The 23,315-nt window shown below is 46.3% G+C and overlaps 1 protein-coding gene across 1 annotated transcript in view; it reads left to right on the top strand.

The window, feature by feature from the left end:
• Positions 1-225: 225 nt before the first annotated feature.
• LOC119970936 (receptor-type tyrosine-protein phosphatase beta-like) overlaps positions 226-23,315 on the top strand; it is a 244,018-nt gene continuing 220,928 nt past the window's right edge. The window contains exon 1 of the mRNA XM_038806046.1: positions 226-472. Coding sequence (XP_038661974.1) covers positions 413-472 — 60 coding nt within the window. The 5' untranslated portion in view covers positions 226-412. The remainder of the gene's footprint in view (positions 473-23,315) is intronic.

Here is a 23,315-nt window from a genome sequence, read left to right on the forward strand (position 1 = left end):
AAACGATTGGAGGAAACCTGAGTCTTAACATTTTACTTCAGACAATCGCTAACTAACAAGGTCCCAAGTAAACTTCACTGTTTATTCGGCCAGCCCGGCCGGTTGAAGGGGAGTTTGTGCAGCCTGAACTTCCAGCAGGTCAGTGCTCGGAATGTTTCTCTGACGTTTCAGCGATTGGGCCCCACCCTCTATTTAATTAAACTTTCTTCCTTCTTCCAGCCCAGGTCAGTGTCTTAACACACTCGGCGGACATTATGGGCTGCGACTTTCCAAACATCAAAATGAAGTTTGTTACTTTCTGAAATAAAAAAGTTGACAAAGTCGGCCGCACCGAATCTCGTGAGCTGAAAGACGGAAAGGGAAAAAGTGGAAGGAAAGTTTCGCTGCAGTTGGCGTCGTTCCCTGGAGCGGGATGGAACCAAGGTGGCGGAATGCTCTGATGCTGCTGGTGGGCAGTGTCTCCCTATTCCAGGTAATCATTGTCTGGCCGGTGGACTGAGATTTCCACAGCCCCTCAGTGGCGGGAGGTGAGGTGGTGGCGGGGGTGGGGGAGGCTGCGCAGTGCACCTGCCGAGTGCAGTCAGGTAGCATGTCACCACCCCGAGGGGCTGTGGATGCAGAGCCGACCTGTGGATGTGGAATTTTGTTTCCGAATTACACCATTGTTTTATTCTCTATGTGACGTTCCGTGTAATTCCCAGGGTCCTACCGCTGTTTATCGCTTACTGGTTTACCAATTAACTCGACTACTGCATATTGCACAATCACGATTTAACATGCGTGCCTTGAAAACTTCTAAATTAGCGTTACGAGTATACCCTATGAAGTTTCAAGCTGTGTAACAACAGACGTGCACGGTTTTATCATCATGCACCCCTATTTCGACTTAATTTATAAGTTAATTACAATTAATGTGAGAACTAGGATTTAAGAGAACAATCACTGTAGAATACTACATACTGTATTCCCTCCCGCTGCCCTGGGGAAAGTAGGCAGCATAGTCAAAGACCCTTCCCACCCGGGTTATTCTATCTTCCAACTTCTTTCATCGGGCAGGAGATGGGAAAAGTCTGAGAACATGCACTAACACACTCAAACAGCTTCTTCCCTTCTATCACCAGACTATTGAACGGCCCTTTATGGACTGAACTGATCTCTCGACGCATCTTCTCTATTGTAGTATCGTATGTTTCACAGATGTCTATGTATTTATATTGTGTATTTATTGTATGTCCTATATTTTTCATATATGGAACAATCTGCCTGGACTGTATGCAGAACAATACTTATCACTACCTCGGGACACATGATAAATTTAAATTTAAAACGTGTAATATCTTCTCTTTTTGCTACATTAGAATTTTTCTATAATCCTCAGCTTCTTTGTACTGTGATTCTCAATGTCAAGAATATCAATGCCTTGGCGTTATCCATTACTAATTTAAACCACATGTTTGGTTAATTCTTGGATGTTCATCCCAAGGTGGAGGTCAACAATAGTGATTTCTGTGGTATCTGAAGTTGCACTCCTCTGGAGTATTCTCCTATATGGTTTATGTTTCAGTTAAGCCGGTGAAAGGCAAAACCATAAAGATTGTTAGTGCTTTCTAGAGTAGGGTGTTAAGTAACTAGAAACCTGTATTTGTGCTCATGTCTCTGAGCAGATAGGAATGATAACTAGTATACCTTGAGGGTTAAATTAAATATTACATCTCTAAACAATTAGTTTCAGATGCTCATTTAATGGATAACATTTCCAAAGAATTCCTGGAGAAATGGTCACATTAAAGTTTTATTTTGTGTTCACTTTTTTATAGAAATGATTAATTGCATTTTCTGAAATTTTAATGGCCACTCTACTCTCTCTGTGGGCAGAGTGCAATTATAGTTGAAGACCATTGAAATAAGCAAGCACCTTTATCAGGTTCATGGGTAATGGTCCAGAACACCATTATGACTAATTGCTTCTAAATACATCCAGTCGGGTCGGGTGCTTCCCTACCAATCCTTTTGTTAAATAAATTGATTTAAGATTACAGAGTTTCCTTTTTTTAAATAATAACTTCAGTAACTCAGCAGAGGCACTGTTTTTGTCAGGGCACATTTAATCAAAGTTGCCATTGACAATGAGTCAATTAAAATCATTCTAATTAATGGTGTTGTTTGGAAAATAAACCTTGTGATAAATGTCTCCTTTTTTTTTACTATAATTTCACAAGACTAAGTTAGTTTTAGTTTCTGGCCCAGTTTCTGCTGGCACTCTGACAACTGACAACAGGGGTGGTGCGGTGGCACAGTGGTTAGTACTACTGCCTCACAGCATCAGGGACCTGGGTTCAAATCCGACCTTGGGTGACTGTGTGGAGTTTGCACATTCTCCCCATGTCTGTGTGGGTTTCCTCCAGGTGCTCTGGTGTCCTCCCACAGTCCAAAGATGTGTGTGCTAGGTGGATTGGCCATGATAAATTGTCCCTTAGTATATAGGGATGTGCAGGTTAGGTTATGGGGATAGGGGAAGTGGGCAAGGGTGCTCATTAGAAGGATTGGTGCAGACTTGATGGTCTGAATGGCCGCCTTCTGCACTGTGAATTGTATCAATATTTTTACAGATTAGGACATCCTATAAGTTCTTCACTGGTGGAAAGAAGGGAGTGGACCAAGAGGTGCTGTCAAAGGGGTAAACATGAAGGTGGTCTCAAAACTAGGAAGATGAGAAGATAGTCAAATTGACTTGCCGTTACCAGTGATGTAGGGGAGGACTGCTATGTTGTACTTTGTTCAGGTGAAGGCAGGTCATTTCGACTCTGTGCAGGAAAAACATTGCAGCAGCACCAGTGCTGGAAAAGTGAAGGGTATGCGCAGAAAATAGGACTGGAGTAGGTTAGAATAATTATGTGGAATCATTTTCAAGCAAGAGGAATTTTGCTATTCTTGCATCTAACAATAGGGAGCCACAAAAGGGAAAAATCATGGGAGTGGGAGATGAGCAGGATTTGGTGTGAATTCTGTTTTTAAGAATAGTTGTGGAAGAGTTGAAGCATATTAAGAGTGAAGTTTATGGACCAGGTTGAATCTCCAGACAAATAAACCAGGGTTTCAGAAGCGGTATTGAGGGCCGGTTTAGCTCAGTTGGCTGGACAGCTGTTTCATGAATACATGAATAGAGGAAAATGGATCTCAGAAGTGCAGAAAAGTTTAGTTTAGATGTGCATCATGATCGGCGCAGGCTTGGAGGGCTGAGGGGCCGGTTCCTGTGTTGTACTGTTCTTTGTTTCTCTGTGACGCAGAGCGATGCGAACGGCAGGGGTTCAATTCCTGTACTGGCTGAGGTTATTCATGAAGGCATGCCTTCTCAACCTTGCCCCTTGCCTGAGGTGTGTGGATCCTCAGGTTAAATCACCACCAGTCAGCTCTCCTCAAAGGGGAAAGCAGCCTTTTGTCATCTGGGACTATGGCAACTTTGCTTACTTTACTGGTTAGGTAGAAATGGAGTTGCCTGATATGGAGGTAGAAGTAGATAATTTTGATGATGGACTACAGCTGAACTTTGAAAGTCAGGACACTAGGTTTGTGCACTGTCGGGTTTAGCTTGATCTGCCTGCCAAGATCCCATGCTGTCCCTGCAGATTTTAATATTATCGCCTTCAAATATGTGGCTTGGTCTGTGATGCTGTAATTGGGGTTCATTTGTTATTTTAATCAAAGGCCTGGATGGGAAAGCTTTCCTGCCAGGCCAATCTTGTGGGAATACAAGTCTGGGGCCAGGGGAGGCCGAGAAGGTGATCTGTTTTTATGTTCTATTATTCTATATAACTTTACTGCTCCGAGCCATTTCCTGAGCTATTTATGTGGATTTTATTTGCACTTGAAGTGACACAAAAATGACTGATTTAGCCAAATTGTGGAAATCCATGTGGGTCAATCTTAATTCATTATGGATCTGAATTCAAAAATGAATTAGAAAGTGGAAATTGAAAATATTCAAAAGTGGTCTAGTGCCAAACTTGAGAAAGGGAATATCTGTCAGATAATTCAGTGAATTTAACGTATTGGGAGCATTTATCATCCAAAAAACACACCTTTTCGGAAGGACAAACAGGAAGGAAAGGGTGGTGGGGTAGCTTTGTTAGTACGAGATGGAATAAGTACAATAGCAAGAAATGATCTTCATCTGGGAAGATGCAGAATGCATATGGGTGGAGATAAGAAATAACAAGAGGAAGAAGGCACTGGCGGGAGTAAGTCTATAGGCCTCCTAACAGTAGCTCCACTGCAGGACGGAGAATAAATCAGGAGATAATAAAGGCATGTAAAAAAAGCAGTACTTAATCATAGGTGACTTTAATCTTCCATGTAGATTGGGAAAATCTCGGCAGAGGTAGTCATGAGGAAGAATTCATAGTGTATTTAGGACAGTATCCTTGAACAATATGTTGTGGATCCAACCAAGGATCAGGCTGTTTTGGATTTAGTAATGTATAATATGGCAGGTTCAGTAAACAAGTTTGAGTATAAGATCCCTTAGTAAGCGGTGGCCATAGCATGGTAGAATTTAGCGTTCAATTTGAGAGTGAGAAACTTGGGTCAGAAACAACTGTGCTCCACTGAAATATGGGTAATTATGACGGAATAAGGGCAGAGTTGACTGGACTGGACTGGGAAAGAGGTTTAGCAGGAAATGACTCACAACAAAGATAAATCCCAAGAAGGATCCTAGGAAGGGGTTAAGTCAACCATGGTTAACCAAGGAAATGAAAGATAATATGAAACTGAAAGAAAAGACCTATAATGTGACACACAGATTAATGGTAAGTCAGGGGATTGGGAAAGCTTTTTTAAAATAAACAACAAATGATGATCAAAAAAAAACCGATGGAGAAGATAAACTGAGGGTAAACTAGCAAGTATTTAAAAAATGGACAGCAAGAGCTGTATTAAAGATATAAAAAGGAAGAGGGAGGCCAAAGTAAACATAGGCCCCTTAGAGAATGAGACTGGGGAAACAATAATGGGGAACCAGATAATGGTGGAGGAGTTAAACAAATACTTCATGTCAATATTCATGGTGGAAAGCACTACTAACATTCCAATAATACTAAATAATCAGGGGGGGGGGGGGTAGAAATAAATACAATAACAAGCACTAGGGAAACTAATGGGGCTCGAGGCCGATAAGTCCCCGGGACCTGATGGTTGCATCCCATAATATTAAAGTAGGCAGCTACAGTGGATACACTGGTAGTAATCTTTCTAGAATCCTTAAATTCTGGAAAAGTTCCAAAGGGTTGGGAAACTGCCAATGTAACACCTATATTCAAAAAAAAAAAGAAGGCGAAAGCAAGTAACAATAGGCCAGTTAGCTTAACTTGTCATTGGGATAATGTCAGAGTATTATAAAGGATGTAATGGCAGAGCATTTAGAAATGCAGAATATTGTTGGCATGGCTTCATAAAGGGGAAATCATGCCTGACAAAATTATGAGAATTTTTTGAGGTGGTAGATGAAGGGGAACCAGTAGATGTAATATCCTTGGAATTCCAAAAGATGTTCGGTAAGGTACCACACAAAAGGCTACTTAGTAAGATGAGAGTCCATGATGTTGGGGGTAGTATATTAGTATGGATAGAGGATTGATTAACTGATAGAAGGCACAGAGTTGGAATAAGAGGGGCATTTTCAGGTTGGCAACCTGCAACTAGTGGAGTGCCGCAGGGATCAATGCTACGGCACAATTTACAATATATATACATATATATATTAATGCATTGGATGAGGGAAGTGAATATACTATTGCCAAGTGTGCGGATGACACAAAAATGGGTGGGAAGGCAAGTGGTGAGGATGAGACAAAGGCTCTACAGAGAAATATAGACATGTTAGATGAGTGGGCAAAAACCTGGCAGATGTAAGATAATGTAGGAAAATATGAACGTATGCACTTTGGTAGGAAGAATAAAGGAGCTGAATATTATTTAAATGGAGAAATACTAAAGAACACTGCAGCACAGTGATTTGGGGGTCCTGTGCAAATCACAAAAAACTAGCATACAAGTTCAGGGAATTAGGAAGGCAAGTGAGATTTTGGCATTTATTTCAAAGAGAATGGAGAATAAAAATAGGGAAGCCCTACTAAAACTATACAAAGCATAAATTAGGCCACACCTGGAATAATGCAAACAGTTTTGGTCCTTTTAACTGAGGAAAGTTATATTGGAATTGGAGGCAGTCCAGTGAAGATTCACGAGGTTGATTCCAGGTATGGAAAGATTTTCTCATGAGAGGTTAAGTTGGTTGGGCCTGTACTCATTGAAGTTCAGAAGAATGAGAGGCAACCTTATTGAGTCAGATGGGGACTTGACAAGGTACATGCTGATGTGTTAGGCAGGTTGGTTCGACGTCGACTGCAACTGGACGCAGGGAAGCTAGAAACAAACATCTGACACCGGAGATGATCCAACACTGTTTTATTTAACTATAAACTGCTGTACATGTTCAGCTGTGGGTTGACACTCTACGAATCCTACTGATGACTTCTTACTGTCTCGACCAGACTTACTAGCTACCACATGGCAATAGTGCCCACTAACTTGTGCACTCTCTGACTGTCTCAGTATCTGGGTCCCGAAAAGAGTGGGAATGGCTTTATAATAGTGGTGTCCTGTCTGGCGATTGGTTGTTCTGTGTTGTGGTGTTCATTGATCATCCTGTGTGTCAATCACTGCCTGTCTGCATCTCATTATATACATGAGTGGATATTATGATAGCTCCCCTTTTTTTTAAAAATAAGATATGGAACGTGAAGGTATATATATGCTTGACTATGTACAAGTGGTGAGTTAACGAACATATGTACATGGGAAGGTGTCTATCGTGCAGATACAGAGCAAACTGAACAAAATTTACAAAAGTAAAGTCTATAGATTCAGTCTTTGAGGCGGGCGCCGAATTCTGGTTGATCGCCGCAGAGGTGGAGCAGGAGACGCCGGCACTTGGACAGGCAGGATTGCTGGCATTGCGGCGGTGTCATGGACATGGTATGGACTCGCTGGACCAGATTCAGGAGCTTGCAGGCGCGAGCACCGAGCAGGGACGTCCTGTCAGGCCGGACGATCTCTAATCGTAAAGTTGCCTTGATTTCCTTGTGAAATGCGAGCCTGGTTGACTGTGAGGATAGCACACCACTCCTCGTCGGGATCCACACTGAGGATTGAAAGGATGGTTGCAGGTGCAGTGGACACCAGCTCGCATGTGGTTATGATGCCCACCCGATATGGAGACTCGAGGCAGTCAGCATCGGGGTCCGTTGGGCTGTCGGGATCAGAATCCTGCATGTCTTGTTGTACCGAGCAGATACTTCTGCGTCATGTCTGGGATCGCTGGCTGATAATCAGTGGAGCGGACCTGCAGCAGGCCACGTAATGGCCAGGCTTCCCACACTGTAGGCATCGCCGTCCGTTGGCTGGACATTGCCGCTTTAAATGGATGGAGCCACAATTCGGGCACGTCATAACGCTGATGTCGGCGCGTTCTGTGCGCCAGCGCGCAGGCGCAGTGCGGTCGGCCGACGTACGCATCTGCGCATTATTAGGGTTTTCAGGCTCGTCTTCCACCCGGTCGTGGCGCGCATGCGTAGGGACCCGGGAAAAGCACGCAAAACGGCCACTCTCCTCGATACTCAGGTCTTGCATTTTTGCAATGGCCTGCACCCGTTCTGCCTCGTGGAATGCCAGTTTTGCAGTTTCTGCCGCCCTGATGTGGGAGTAACCATTCTTGGCATGCCCATGGACTACGCACATCTCGATAGCGACGGAGAGGGTCAGCTGTTTGATTTTGAGGAGCTGCTGCCGCAGGGAATCGGAGTGGACCCCAAAAACGATCTGATCCGGGATCATGGAATCAGCCGTCGAGCCGTAATTACCTGATTGCGCCAGGATGCGGAGATGGGTCAGGAAGGACTGAAAAGCTTCATCCTTACCCTGAAGCCTCTGTTGGAAGATGTACCGTTCAAAGCTCTCATTCACCTCAATATCGCAGTGGCTGTCGAATTTTAGCAGAACTGTTTTGAACTTCATCTTGTCTTCGCCATCGGCAAACATAAGTAAGTTGTAGATATGGATGGCGTGATCCCCCATGGTCGAGAGCAATAGCGCGATCTTCCTTGCATCCGATACTGCCTCGAGGTAGGAGGCCTCTATATACAGGAGGAACTTTTGCTTGAAGATTTTCCAATTGGTGGCGAGGTTGCCGGAGATGCGGAGCTGCGGAGGATGTTTTCCATTTCGCTGGATGGCCACTTGCTGGTCGTTGCAGATTCACTCGAGGTAGGTTCGGCAGGATTAATAGCACTCTGGTACCATGATGTGTTAGGCAGGTTGGTTCGGCGTCGACTGCAACTGGATGCAGGGAAGCTAGATACAACCGTCTGACACCGGAGATGATCCAACACTGTTTTATTTAACTATGAACAACACTCTACGAATCCTACTGATGACCTCTTACTGGCTCGACCAGACTTACTAGCTACCACATGGCAATAGTGCCCACTAACTTGTGCACTCTGACTATCTCAGTATCTGGGCCCGAAAAGAGCGGGAGTCTTAATGCCCTGTGAGCTTTATAGTGGTGGTGTCCTGTCTGGTGATTAGTTGTTCTGTGTTGTGTGTTCATTGATCATCCTGTGTGTCAATCACTGCCTGTCTAAATCTCATTGTATACGAGTGGATATTATGACACAAGCTATGGGGATGATTCCTCTTGCGGGGAAAATCGAGGATCAGAGGGCATAATTTCAGAGTAACGGGACACCTATTTATGACAGAGATGAGGAGGAATTTCTTCTTTGAGGGTAATGAATCTGTAGATTCTTTACTGCCGAGAGTTGTGGATGCTGGGTTGTTAACTATACTCGAGGCTGAGATAGGTAGATTTCTAATCAGTAAGGGAATCGAGAATTGGAACCATATCAGATCGGCCATCTAACCCCATGTGCTTGCCATCATTGAGACTGGCTATTTCCACCTCTCTAACATCACCTGTCTTCCCTTTGCCTCAGCTAATCTCCTGCTGCTGCTCTCAGGGGTTAAATTACAAGCAGAGGTTACACAAATTAGGCCTGTTTTCGCCAGAATTTAGAATGTTAAGGGGTGAGCTGATCGAAGTCTTCAAGATATTAACAGGAAAAGACAGGGGAAATAAAAAACTATTTCCACTGGTTGGAGATTCTAAAACTAGGGGACATATTCTAACAATTGGGGCCAGACTGTTCAGGAGGGATGTTAGGAAGCACTCCTTTTTATGCAAAGGGTGGTAGAGGTTTGGAACTCTCTCCCACAAGCAGCAGTCCAAGGATTCCTGTGTCAGACACCTATTCATTAACACTAGCTCTGTTTTCAACACCATAATCCCAGCCAAGCTCATACCCAAACTCCACCTAGGATTTGGCTCCTCCCTCTGCAAAAGGATCCCTCGATTACCTGAACCATAGACCACAGTCAGTAAAGATAAACAACGACATCTCCCCCACAATAATCCTCAATATAGGGGCCCCGCAGTGCTGCGTACTTAGTCCCCCACTATACTCCCTTTACACACGCGACTGCGTGGCAAAATTCGGCTTCAACTCCATCTACAAATTTGCTGATGGCACAACCGTAGTGGGTCAGGTCTCAACCAATGAGGAGTCAGAGGACAGGAGGGAGATCAGGAACATTGTGGGGTGGTATAACAAAAACAATCTCTCCCTCAGCATCAGCAAAACTAAGGAGCTGGCCATCGACCTCCGGAAGCAAAGTGTCTTACACACCCCAGTCTGCATCAATGGTGTTGGGGTGGGGATAGTTGATAGCTTCAAATTCCTAGGTGTACACATCACCAACAATCTTCCCTAGTCCACCCTTTCAACTCTTGCAAATCTTTACAGATGCACCATAGAAAGCCTATCTGATTGCATCACCGCTTGGTATGGCAACTTCTCGGCCCAAAACCGCAAGAAACTACAGAGAGTCGTGAACACAGCCAGCCAATTATGTGAACTTGCCTCCCATCCATTGACTCTGTCTACACCTTCCACTGCTTTGGGAAAACAGACAGCATAATCAAAGACCCCCCCTCCCACCGGATTATTTTCTCTTCCAACCTCCTCAGGCAGAAGATACAAAAGTCTGAGAACACGCACCAACAGATTCAAAACAGCTTCTTCCCCGTTGTTACTAGACTTCTGAATGGCCCTCTTATGGACTGAACTGATCTTTTTACGCATCTTCTCTACTGACTACACTCCGTATGCTTCACCCGATGTCTATCTCTATGTATTTACATTATGTATTTATCGTATGTACTATGTTTTTCATGCATGGAATGACCTGCCTGGACTGTACGCAGAACAATACTTTTCACTGTATCTCATCTAAGTTGTTGAAGCTAGAACACTTATTAATTTTAAATCTGAGATAGATTTTTGTTAGCAAAGGTATTAAGTGATATGGTCCGACAGCAGGTATATGGATTTAGGCCACAGTTCAGTCATGGTCTCGTTGAATGGTGGGACAGGCTCGAGGGACAAAATGGCCTACTCCTGTTCCTATATCTATGCCTTTGTTATCTCTAGATTTGAATGTTTCAATGACCCTTGTGTACTTGAGAGAACTCTGTTGCCTGTATCTTAACTTACACCAAGTCCTGTTCAGTGATCAGTCTTGCTCTCTGACCTACATTTGCTTCTGATCTGGCAACTCCTTGATTAAAAAAATTCTCATCCTTTATTCCAAATTATTTTGTCCCTGCACCTATCTGTGACCTCTTTCAGCCCTCCAAGATCTCTGGACTAATTCTGCACTCTTACACATCCATGATTTCCTTTGCTCTAGCATCGATGATGTGCTTTCAGCTGTCCGCAATTTCCTCCCCAAAACCTCGTTATCTCTTTCTTTCTTTATTTCTCTCTCCTCCTCTTAACACTTAATGAAATCTACCTTTTTTACCTGTCCTTTTCATCATCTGTTGAAAATATCTGTTATACTGTCAAATATTGTTTGATAATTGCTTCGCTAGAAAGCCTTGGAACGTTTTACTACATTTAAGGGCACTATTTATGTACTTTTGAAGTTGCAATATTGAATGGAGAAACTTGGTGAACTCTTCTCATACTTGACTTTTTATTGTATACATTTAGCTTGGAATCCTGATGGTTTCTTGCTCTGAATATAAACTGTATAAGAGAATTGGGCTCCTTTCTGTCACTCCTGTGTGCACCATTTTGTTAATTTGTTCCCTCATTCCTTTTAGAGAATTGAACTTGCCACTTTTACTTAGTTTGCCCTACATGGCTGGCTCCTTAATGGCTTTTCAAGTGTCCTTGCAAACCACTCAGTTGTACAAAGGATTTCCCATGTATCACTACTCATCACTATCAGGATTGCACTGGCTCACCATCATCATTTTATGAAGGGGGTGCTCACTGAAATCTGCTGCTTCTTGCAGACAGACGTGCAACTCCAAGCAGGGCAAGGATGGTAATGCCTGTGGTTGTGAAGGCAACTGTGAGCATGAATTGCCTTGCCTTTCAGGGTAGCACAGGCATTGTTTCCACTGCTGCAGAAGGAACTGATTTCTGGAGGGGAATGAATTGCATTCTCTCCAACTAAGAGAGAACAGACAGAGTGTACACAAAGCTTTGCCAGGATATAGGGCTTCCACATGGTGCAGAGAGCCGTTTGAATGTTCTGGGTGCTCTATCATAATGTGTAGATGTATCTCAATATGCGAGTACAGGAGCAAGGATGTCTAGGTGTAGCTGTCCAGGCCTTGGAGAGACCACACCTGGAGTGTTTGTATAGTTTTGGTCTTGTCTATGAACAATATACTGACAATAAGGGATGTGCAACAAAAGTTCAGTAGACCAATCCCCAGCATGATGAGATTGTCCTCAGAGCAAAGATTGAGATGACTGGACCTGTATTCTCTAGTATTTAAAAGAATGAGTTCTCACTGAAACGTATACAATTCTGACAGGGTTAGGCACACTGGATGCAGGGATGATGTTTCCACTGGCTCGGGGATCTAGAACAAGGGGTCACAGTCTGAAGGTATTGGGGTAGGCCATTTAGGGCTGTGAATGAGGAGAAAGTTCTTCACTCGGAGGGTAGGGAACCTGTGGAATTCTCTACCACAGAAGGCTGGATGGAGTCCAATATATTTAAGAAGGAAATAGTTTTCTAGGTATTATAGATGTCAAGGGATATGGGAAGAGAGCATGAGTATGGCATTGAGATAGAGGACCAGCCATGATCCTATTGAATAGCAGAGCAGGCATGATGGGCCGAATGGCCGACTCTTATTTTCTATGTTTCTATATTAACTGCAAAAGGTTTCCGTTCCTGAATGTGTGTTTGGTATCAATCCATTCAACAAATTTTCACTATCCTGGCAGCAGTCAAACCAGAGGATGGCTGTTGGACTGGACAACAAGGCAATCAGCTGGCCACCTGACCTATCCTCCAGTGTGCAATCCAAATACACCTGGCCAGCAGAGATTAGTGCTATCAAGCAGACCATTGGAATACTCCAGCAATGCTAACTTAAGAAACCCTGCAGTACTCTCAGATCACGAATCGCAATTTGTTGTGATCTGTTGTATCCTACCATTTCCACCTGTGATATGGTAGCTGTTCAAGAGGGGGCGAAGAAAGCGAAGAGGCTACTAAAACGTCCCCTTTCTTGTTGGGATAGCCATGACTGCCTCATCCGACTGCAATACCAGTGGTTGGCAGTAAGGTGCTAAAGCTCTCTGGAGAAAGCTGCTGGTGGCCGAGGCGAGTGACCTCAAGAAGAAGTTTGGACTGCACCACCTCGGCATGGGTGGCAACAATCTGGCTGGCTGGTTGACGGGTAGCTGTAAGGCAGTGGTGGAATGTTGACTGTTGTCATCCTAAGAGAGGACAGCAGGTATGTGTTTCATTGTGTCACTGCTGCCAACACCCCAGCAATCTTTGTAATCTGCTGTAGGACAGATTACTCAACATCTGTGAAACCCAGTATCATTTGAATACTCGTCACCACAATCACAATGGCAATTGTCTGAACCTGGGTGACAGTGAACTGATATTGCATGACCTCCGTCTTGGCTTTCACAGCAGCATTAGGGTGTAAAGTGGCTTCTGTTTGTGCTGCAATACAATTTTTTTTAAATGTCTATTGGATTTTTCAATTTTGTTACAAAGCATTCACCTCAAACAAAAGCAGGAAAATAGCCATAGGTCTCGAGGTACAGCACAAAACAATAGTCATTATGTACATGGGAACAATTAAGACCGGATGAATCAGGGACAAAATCCCCAACATATTCCTTCCACAGGTGAATAATCTGTCTGCACCTTAACAGGAACCAGGCATCATTTTCGGCCTACATCTCACCCACAGCTTCAACACAAAATGACAGAAGAAGAAAACGATAACCTGAGAACCCCAATTCTGAGGGAAAATCGGGTAGCACTTGCAGCGCAATTTAAACTTTTCTTGCATCAAGACTGGAACAGGCAGACATCCTAAACCTTCAAGATAGCAAAATGACAAAAACACAGGCAAAGAGGGGACCGGACACAACCAAACCGTAACTCTCAGCCTAGCCCATAGAAATAAAAAGAGAACAAGAGCAAGAGTCTGAGCTTCCATAATTTCATCTCCCAGTCCCGGAGAGAGGAGAAGCAAAGCCAACAAAACCCCTCCAAGTCAGAGGAGGAGTGAAGCAGAAGAAAAAGACTGTCGGAACTAACCCCTCGGACCCACAAACCCCGCATAAGATATTACAGCAAGACGAGAGCGAGCCAACCAAACACCAAGTGGACCCTTTTCAACACTCAAGATGAAAAAATAAGGTTAATAACTGGACACAACCTTTAAATCTAACCCAAACTTCACCTCTCTGAATGTGTACCTATTCACATCTGACTCTCCCACGATACCCAAAGAGAAGTACCCTCACCCAAGCAACAGGATAGGATACTGACCGTGATGCTGAGCCTGGCCTAGCCCAGCACCGGCACAAAGAGGGGAAAAAAAGATCGGAGAACTATTTCCAAGGACTCCCGTGGCAACCCAGTCCTTCCATCCCTCCCAAGGCTAGGCTGTTCAGTTCCCCCCCAAACCATCCAATACACATACCAACAACCGAACCAATACCATACGTCCCGACAGAAGAGAAAAAGGAACCATCTTGGGAGAAACCACCGACCACCAAATCAAAGATATTCAGACCGGCCTGCGTCCCAAGCTCTGGCAGCAGTTAGAACAGTCAAAGAGGAAGATCAATGCGAGGAGAAATGAAAGTCCAACAAACCCCAGACCTCAACAGGACAATACACAGTCTGCCTGGGCCTGAAGAAGAAAAAAGCGTGGCCCAAAATAACAAATATATACAACTTTGACTATGGGGGACCCTCTTTCAAACGTAGCGAGGCCAAAATCCAACCTTGCCACCCATTCTGGCTCTGCTCATCCTCTCCCCAAGGATGTATTAGGATAAAGAAACTGCACAAATCCCAAACTCAATATTCCGCCTAACATGATAAACCTTATTTAATCAGGATAACCAACAGTGCAGGACATCAAACCCAAAATCTTTACTTCCCTGCAAACCAATAAATTGACAACATTAACAGTCAACAACATGATTAAATTCCTGGATAACAACTGAAAAATGAGCCAGTCATCAGGATAAAGAGACTCCACTGGCTAAGAAGAAAGTAGCCAACCAGGATAAAGCAGGATCTGAAATGGAAAGCACTTAACACAAAACTCATTACTTCTAACATGCCTACTTGACCAAGCCCAGGTGGTTAACTGCCTGGACTCCAGCAGTAGGGGACAGCCCATCGAGCTCTGGCAACTGCAAACCCCCTTGACTGACAACAGGAACAGGTTCACACATGACCAGAGGTTGGAAAGCCAATCCAACCCCAGCCTTTGAGACTGGATTAAATGTGCTCCATCAAATTTGAGCATCCGGATCAAGATTCCCGGGACATCAAGCTGCCCAGACCCTCGGGACAGACTGCTGGGAGTCGCCGGTCAGCACTGCATGTGTCTGACAGAGGACAAATGGCTTCCCTCCAAACAAGTAATCAGATACCTGGTTCAACTCTTCGGTGCATCCAACCCGTGCCGTCAAGCAGAAGGGGTACAACACGCGCGCGGGAACTGTGTGCGACCTTTTATTATGCGTATCTAGATCTGGATGCCAGATAGCTCAAACTTCGCTAGGAACTCACCTCCTCACTGGAGACATTATCGTGCTCCTCACTGGTTCCACTTGTCCTCACCTGAATTCCTCAGGATGGATGACAAGCCTGCAAAAGAAACTCAACTGTGTGGAGGCAGGCTGACACCAGAGGCAGTGCTCTTTCTCACTGCTACAAGAACCTTCTCGTGTGCTGCACCTCCATAAAAATGGCTTGCAACTCTTGAAATTGGGCTTTAACATCCTGCAGCGCAGAGCCAGACATCCTGCATCGCAGAGCCAAGACTATCAGACAGATCACCTTCATGGTAGCAACCATCATCCGTCAGTGTGCACCATATCATCCAGGTGGAAACCTCACCAAGGCACAACCCAATACTAGGCCCCACTCCAACTCCCTCCCAACTGCCACGAATCAATGATGATTAAAGCCTATCATCTCCACTCAATGCTAAAACATTGATCAACAAATCCCGGCACGTAGTGAAAGCTGTGTAAACTGAAAAAAGACATAAAAGGAATGTGCACAAGGGTAAAACAAAGATAACCAGAGTTGGAGCTCATAAAAACATAGCATACTTGCACTCTCATCATGCCATCTCCCAGCTGCAGTGCAAGTTGAGACATTGACCATGTACCGCACAATGGTTCCGTCTGCAAGTGTTCTCATTGAATTGGCCTCCACCTGCATTCTGGAAAGGATGGGTTCTGAACTCCATGAAAAACCCTCTGCTAAGTTGAGGCAGGACTCCTCCATGCTCATTTTTGTATGGCAAGCTTTCTGGCAGGTCTGTGAATGCACCAAGCATTTCATTGACCACCATGCCCCATTGACCTGGGACCCCCAGGTTCGATTCCCGGCTTGGGTCACTGTCTGTGCGAAATCTGCACGCTCTCCTTGTGTCTGCGTGGGTTTCCTCTGGGTGCTCCGGTTTCCTCCCACAAGTTCCTAAAGACGTGCTGTTGGGTAATTTGGACATTCTGAATTCTCCCTCCGTGCACCCGAACAGGTGCCAGAATGTGGTGACTAGGGCCTTTTCACAGTAACTTAATTGCAGTGTTAATGTAAGCCTACTTGTGACAAAGATTTATTATTATTATATTTGTGTGTGATTGAGTGAAGGTGTTTCTTCTTCATCATCACTCTCTTATTCCTCTTGGACTTTACGCTCCTGCACTGCTGTCTGTCTAAAAGGAGAGCGATATAAGGGTAGGGTTGCAGTGAGCGAAGAAGAGGAAAGCAAGAGGTGCGTGCTTATACTATTGACATTTTGTAAATCAGAAAAATGGTGAGATGAAAGGGAAATGGAATGTGATGAGTTAGAGTAGGTGGAAACATCTTCCGTGTTTTAGCCCCATCGCTGGCCGTAGCCTCAGTCATGGCCACTCCAGTGATGGCCAGCTTGGCCTGCTCAATCCACATAGCTGTCCTCAACTCCAATGATTATGAATTGAAGCCTGTGGTTATGTACCACCTGCCTGCAAGAAGTGAGTTTGTCAGTCAGTGTGGAGGAATGTGTTTGAATGATGCGCTTGTCATTGTTGAACATCTCAACAACGTGTGCAAGCTGTGAGATGTGGGTGTAAGACTTGCAGCAATGCTAAGCATGTGAGGGTAAGGTGAGGTTATGAATGTGAAGAATAAGGTGTGATTGCTGGAGAATGGTAGTAGGTGAGTGAAGGCGGGGTTCATGACCTGGAGTGATGTGTGAGGCTAATGGTAAATTTACAAAGGTAAGAAGCTGGATTCTTCATTTCAGTGGCTAAGTGTCGGATCGAATGGAGAATTTGCGGGAGGTTTACGACCAAAAAAATCAGTGTCGACCCCTCGCCAATAATGCGACCAGTGAGGGGCTAGCAGCAGCACTGGGTGAAATTTACGGCTCCCGTGCCGAGAATGGCCAGGTCCCTGGCCGCACATGCACACGGCTGATGATCTGCAGCAGTCGCGCCAAACAAAAATGGCTGAAGATTTCCCGCGTCCCTGGCCACACATGCGCACGGCGAATGTCATGCAGCGATCGTGCTGTATGACATGGCACTGGCTGTGCACGGACCCAATCCACCACCCGACAGGACACCCCCAGCCCTCGCGGAAGACTCCCTGATCAGCGGCATGGATCCCACTCAAATGTGGCGGCGCTGGACACAGTCCACAGCCGACACCCCCCCCCCCCCCATGGTTCCTGACCGCTGAGACCATATGTGTCCTTTGCCATCAGGAACTTGGCCTATCGGGGGTGGAGCATCATGGGAGGGCCTGCAGATGACGCACCAACGCCGTTACAATAGCGCGCGACACGATTATGCCATTTCCGAGGGGCGGAGCATGGCTAACCGGTGTTAAACAGGTGCCGGCCCCGATTTGGGAGTCTGAGTCGTTTCTCCACCCGATCGACGACTATGATATCAGCATTGGGCAATGGAGAAACCAGTTCATGGTATTTGATGATGCATTCACCAATCTTAAGCACACATGTGAGATCATTAAACACCTTGGACTGCATCCAAATACTTGGGGAGACACTGCTTACGTGGACCGCAATGGCTCACTGCTCCCAATGTCTTTGCAGTGAGATTCTGAAACCATGGGTCATGACCCACAGTGTGGTCGTGAGATGAAATTTTGGGATTGTTGGGTCCAAGACCTTGATGGCAGCTGTGAAGCAGCTTATTGGAACTCTTGCAATGGGCCACTTTTATAGAATTACAATTCCCTGAAGTACTCTGCATCATGAGTCTGGATTGCTATTGCAAGATCTTCTGGGCTGGTCTCCATTTCATAGTAATAATAATTTGCTGCTTTGGGTTTGATCTGGTGACATTCACGAGACTGCCCTTGGCAGGAATACAGCGAGCGAGCGCAGGGTCAGGGAACGGGATGGAGGCAGCAATACTTCTGTTACCGGCCACTATTTCTATGATATGTAGCAGCCTGGATTTTAACTGCCTTTTCTCTGGAGGTCCAAAGACAACATGTGTGCTATTAGGTGCAACCCTTTGCCAAATCTATCCACTCGATGGCTCGTATTACTGTGCCACTGAAAAATAAATGATTTTACTGCTGTTGCTTTATACTTGCCCTTGCGTATGGCAGACTGGGGTCACATCACTTGCAACCAATCTGGCAGCTGCCCCCTCCCCACCTTGCTCTCGCACACGCACCCACCTTGTCAATAGAGGAGCTCTTTTCTCCTGTCCACCTCCTGCGCCAAGACCTCCAAGTACTGTGACTGAGAACCTTGGGACACACTTTGTCCTTTTTGTGCCAATTTCACTCGTATCAGCCACCCTTCCTCAGCCACTTCAAACACCTGTTGCAGCCAGTTTGCTGAATTTCCCCTGATCCTGGTCTCTCACGGATACTCTAATTGTGATAAAGATGTGGGATCGATCTTGTTGTCGCTACTAGTACTGTAGAAGCAATAAGACAAATATATTTTAGTTTCCTAGGTCTATAAGTCAGTTTCGGCAATTACAATTGATGTTGGTTTCGGAGTTGCCTGGCAGAGTTGCTGGCCTATATCTGCTTCTTATAATAAATGAGGATACAGCACACAATGATTGTTTTCTCAAATTTTGATACTTCCCCTTAATTGATGTATTTTAACTTTCAAAAAATAAATCTGGCCCTTTATGTTGACCAATTTACCTCTCGGTGGATGGCTTCCTGCACACTGGAATCTCTAAGTCAAAGTACCTCCTCGGTGCCATGCCTAGCAATAGAAAGTTAGGAAAAAGGTTGATGACACGAAGGTTGGTGGAGTTGTAGATAGTGTCAAGGGCTGTTGCAGGTTACAACAGGACATTGACAGGATGCAGAACTGGGCTGAGAAGTGGCAGATGGAGTTCAACCTTGATAAATGTGAAGTGATTCATTTTGGAAGGTCGAATTTGAATGCTGAATACAGGTTTAAAGGCAGGGGGCGGAATTCTCCGCTCCCCACGCCGGGTGGGAGAATCGCGGGAGGTCCGCTCTCGCACCTCCCGCGATTCTCCCACCCCCCCACAAAATGGCGTGTCGCGTTTTGCGACACTCCGCTCGGAGAATTGCGGGCTGCTCTTTTCCACGGTGGCCCGCGATTCTCCGACCCAGATGGGCCGAGCGGCCTGCCGTTCGCGACAGGCTCACGACGGCGGCAACCACACCTGCTCGCTGCCGTCGTAAACATGGCGTGAGATGCCCGTTTGGGGCTTGTGGGGGGCATACAGGGGACTGAGCACCACGACCGTGCTCGGGAGGGGACAGGCCCGACCGATCGTCGGGCCGGCGTCTCAATGGGACGCACTCTTTCCCCTCCGCCGCCCCGCAAGATCAAGCCGCCACGCATCGGCTGTGTCATTCTCGGCGCGCCGGGCCTTGACGCCAGCGACATGGCCCGGCGGCCGGGATTCACGGCACGGCCCTCCTAGCCCCCCGGCGGAGGGAGAATAGGGGGCCAGGAGTGGCCTCCGAAGCCGTCGTGAACCCCTCCAGGTTTCACGGCGGCATCGGGCCTGGCGGAGAATTCCGCCCAGGATTCTTGGAAGTGTAGAAGAACAGTGGGATCTTGGGGTCCACGTACATAGATCCCTCAAAGTTGCCACCCAGGTTGATAGGGTTGTTAAGAAGGCGTATGGTGTGTTGGCTTTCATTAACAGGGGGATTGAGTTTAAGAGCCGCGAGGTTTTGCTGCAGCTTTATAAAACCCTGGTTAGACCACACTTGGAGTGTTGTGTCCAATTCTGGTCACCTCATTTTCGGAAGGATGTGGATGCTTTGGAGAGGGTGCAGAGGATATTTACCAGGATGTTGCCTGGACAGGAGGGCATGTCTTATGAAGAAAGGTTGAGGGAGCTAAGGCTTTTCTCACTGGAGCGAAGAAGAAAGAGAGGTGACATGATAAGAGGTGTACAAGGTGATGAGAGGCATGGATAGAGTGGACGGCCAGAGACTTTTCCCCAGGGCGGAAATGGTTGGCCCAAGGGGTCATCATTTTAAGGTGATTGGAAGAAGGTATAGGGGAGATGTCAGTGGTCAGTTCTTTACATAGAGATAATGTGGAGATGCCGGCGTTGGACTGTGTTGCTCGTTCTGGGTGAGTGTGCTTTACACTCAATTTGGCTCTGTTTTATTCCTGAGCTCTAGAGTCACCAGGTATCGTTATAATACCGCCACAAGATTCAAGTTCAAGTTCAGACCAATGACTCAATACAGCAATTAGTAAGTTCAAACAAGACACATTTATTATAACAGTTATTTACTACTCATGCATATAACACTAAAAGGCTAGGCTATTCCTACCATTAATAGGCCAATACTTATCTGGAATAAGAGAACTGCCGGATCAGGGAACAATGGCCTCTTGCTTTGTCCTGGATCCGCAAGCTTCCAGTTCGTGTGGACTAAGGGGGTCAGGAGTGTCTACTCTCGTAGCGTGCGTTGTATGACACTTACTTGATGGCGGCTGCTGACCAGGCCTCTCCTTCTCTAGGTCTTCTGCTGCAAAGGTGTTCTGCTGGGAGGGCCGGCTGGTCAAGAAGAAAGAATCGGTCCTGGGACCTGACTTTTGTAGGTCCCAGGGGCTTCGTGTCCTTCTGGGCGGACCCTCTATAAACTTGCAATCGATTGGATCTCTTCCCAATCGATTGATTTGAATTTCCCCAATAACGGGGCTGTTCCTCGATCACTGGGCGGTTCCTTCCACCTTATTTGTGTCCTTTGTTTCAGACTCCACTGGCGCCGGGATGTCTGACCTTCTATAGAATGTTTCAGTTTCTTCCAATTGTTGTGTCCATTGTGCCTGGGAATCGCCGTGAATCGCTCACTTAATATGCGCAGCTCGTTAGTTACAATGCTGTCTGGTTTCTTTAGCAGCTAGAATACACGGGGGATTCTGCCAACTGCTTGTCTCTTTGCCAATGTCCATTTTTCCCTGTAACCTTTGCGTTCTTCCATTTTGTGTGAGGAAGTGGCCAACCCAGGTGGCTACAACTGGGGTGAGCACAGTAAGAAGTCTTACAACACCAGATTAAAGTCCAACATGTTTGTTTCAAACACTAGCTTTCGGAGCACTGCTCCTTCCTCAGGTGAATTACATAGAGAGTGGTAGATGAGTGGAATGCAATGCCAGCAGAGGTGGTGGAGTCAGTCAGCAGGGTCATTTGAGCGACTCTTGGACAGGCACATGGACAGCAATAAATTGAAGGGGTGTAGGTTAGGTTGATGTTCGATTGGGATAAATGGTCGGCACAACATCGTGGCCGAATGGCCTATACTGTGCTGTACTGTTTGTTCTATGCAAGTTGTCACTCTGTGGGACTCAGTATTTCCAGCAGTATTTTGCAGCAGGCCTGGTAGCATCTGTGGAGAAAGAAACAGAGAGCGCGATTAAGTTTCTCAGTGTTATTGTAGCAAACTTTGCTGTAGGTTGTCGGCGAGTTTCCCACCTCTATTTAACAACACTTTTTTCGGCCCTGGGGAGTTTCTCACTGGTTTAGCCCACCGTTCAAACTTTTTAAAAAATCACTGGTGGGCTGAACTCTGAGATCGAGCTGCCTTTTTGAAAAGGTGTGCTGATCGCTAAGTGAACTTGTAGGTCCCCCCCCCCCCCCCCCCCCCCAAAAATGAGGACACCCTGCTATGTGGTCCATGGGCCCCCCCCTTACAGAAACCCCAACCAAACCCCCTCCCCCACACCTCCCAGGGACCCCTTCCTACCTATCCTACACCCACCTAACCCTTCATACCCCCCTTCTCCCTCCTTTCATGGGCATGAGCCCCCCCTTAGTCCTGACCCTTGGTAGTGCCACCCAGGCACCTTGGCATAGAACATAGAACAGTACAGCACAGAACAGGCCCTTCGGCCCTCGATTTTGTGCCGAGCAATGATCACCCTACTTAAACCCACGTAACCCGAATACCCGTAACCCAACAATCCCCCCCCATTAACCTTACACTACGGGCAATTTAGCATGGCCAATCCACCTAACCCGCACATCTTTGGACTGTGGGAGGAAACCGGAGCACCCGGAGGAAACCCACGCACACACTGGGAGGACGTGCAGACTCCACACAGACAGTGACCCAGCCGGGAATCTAACCTGGGACCCTGGAGCTGTGAAGCATTGATGCTAACCACCATGCTACCGTGAGGCAGTGCCAGGGTGTCAGCCTGGCAGTGCCCAGGTACCAGGGGCACACTCCTGGGTCACCCAGGGGCCTCTGATGGCCTGGAAGGACCCCCCCCCCCCCCCCCCACTCCACCCCCCGGGTGCCGTTCCGCCTGGTCCATGTTTGTGTGGACCAGTACTGAACAGTGCCCAGCTGTGATCTCCCTGGGGAGGCTGGTAGATCCTGGAGCCCTGTAGATACCAGGTAAGGAGGGACTTGAGTAGGTTTAAGCCTACTTACACGAGCGTGGCTTGGTCCCACCCATTGTGGGCAGGTTCCTGATCCGGATGCCTCCCAGGACTTTGGTAAATCCTGCAAGGTGTCATGGCTTTTGGGAAGCCTGTGGGAGGCTTCACCTGGCATGTATCAGCCATGTCATGCTCCCATTAGGGCACAAAATGGCCAGTAGATCACGCCCACTGTTAATATTTTGACTTTTTTTCAGAGGAGACGCCCTGGCACTCAGTAATCTGATAGCTGAATCAACTAGGTCACAGTTCTCCAGGACACTTTGTGCCAGGCTTACTGATAAATTACCAACAATAAATTCTAAAGAAAAGCAGAGCTCTGCTTTGACAAAGAGTAATCCAGACTTGAAACGTTAGCTCCCTTCTCTCTCTCTCTCTCTCTCTCCACAGATGCCATCTGACCTGCTGAGATTGTCCAGTATTTTCTGTTTTTGTTGCAATAGTTTACCTATATATTCTTTGAGAAGTGTATGTCGCTATGGAGGGAGAGCATGTCAATAGTCTATATGAGGCCGACACTAGGCGGCGCAGTGGTTAGCACTGCAGCCTCATAGTGCTGAGGACCCGGGTTCAATCCCAGCCCCGGGTCATTGCTGTGTGGTGTGCAGGGTAGGTGAATTGGCCTCGCTAAATTGCCCCTTAATTGGGAAAAAAATAATTGGGTACTTAAAAAAAATTTTA

This window comes from Scyliorhinus canicula, chromosome 9 (genome assembly GCF_902713615.1).
Source record: "Scyliorhinus canicula chromosome 9, sScyCan1.1, whole genome shotgun sequence".
Taxonomy (NCBI): Eukaryota; Metazoa; Chordata; class Chondrichthyes; order Carcharhiniformes; family Scyliorhinidae; genus Scyliorhinus; species Scyliorhinus canicula.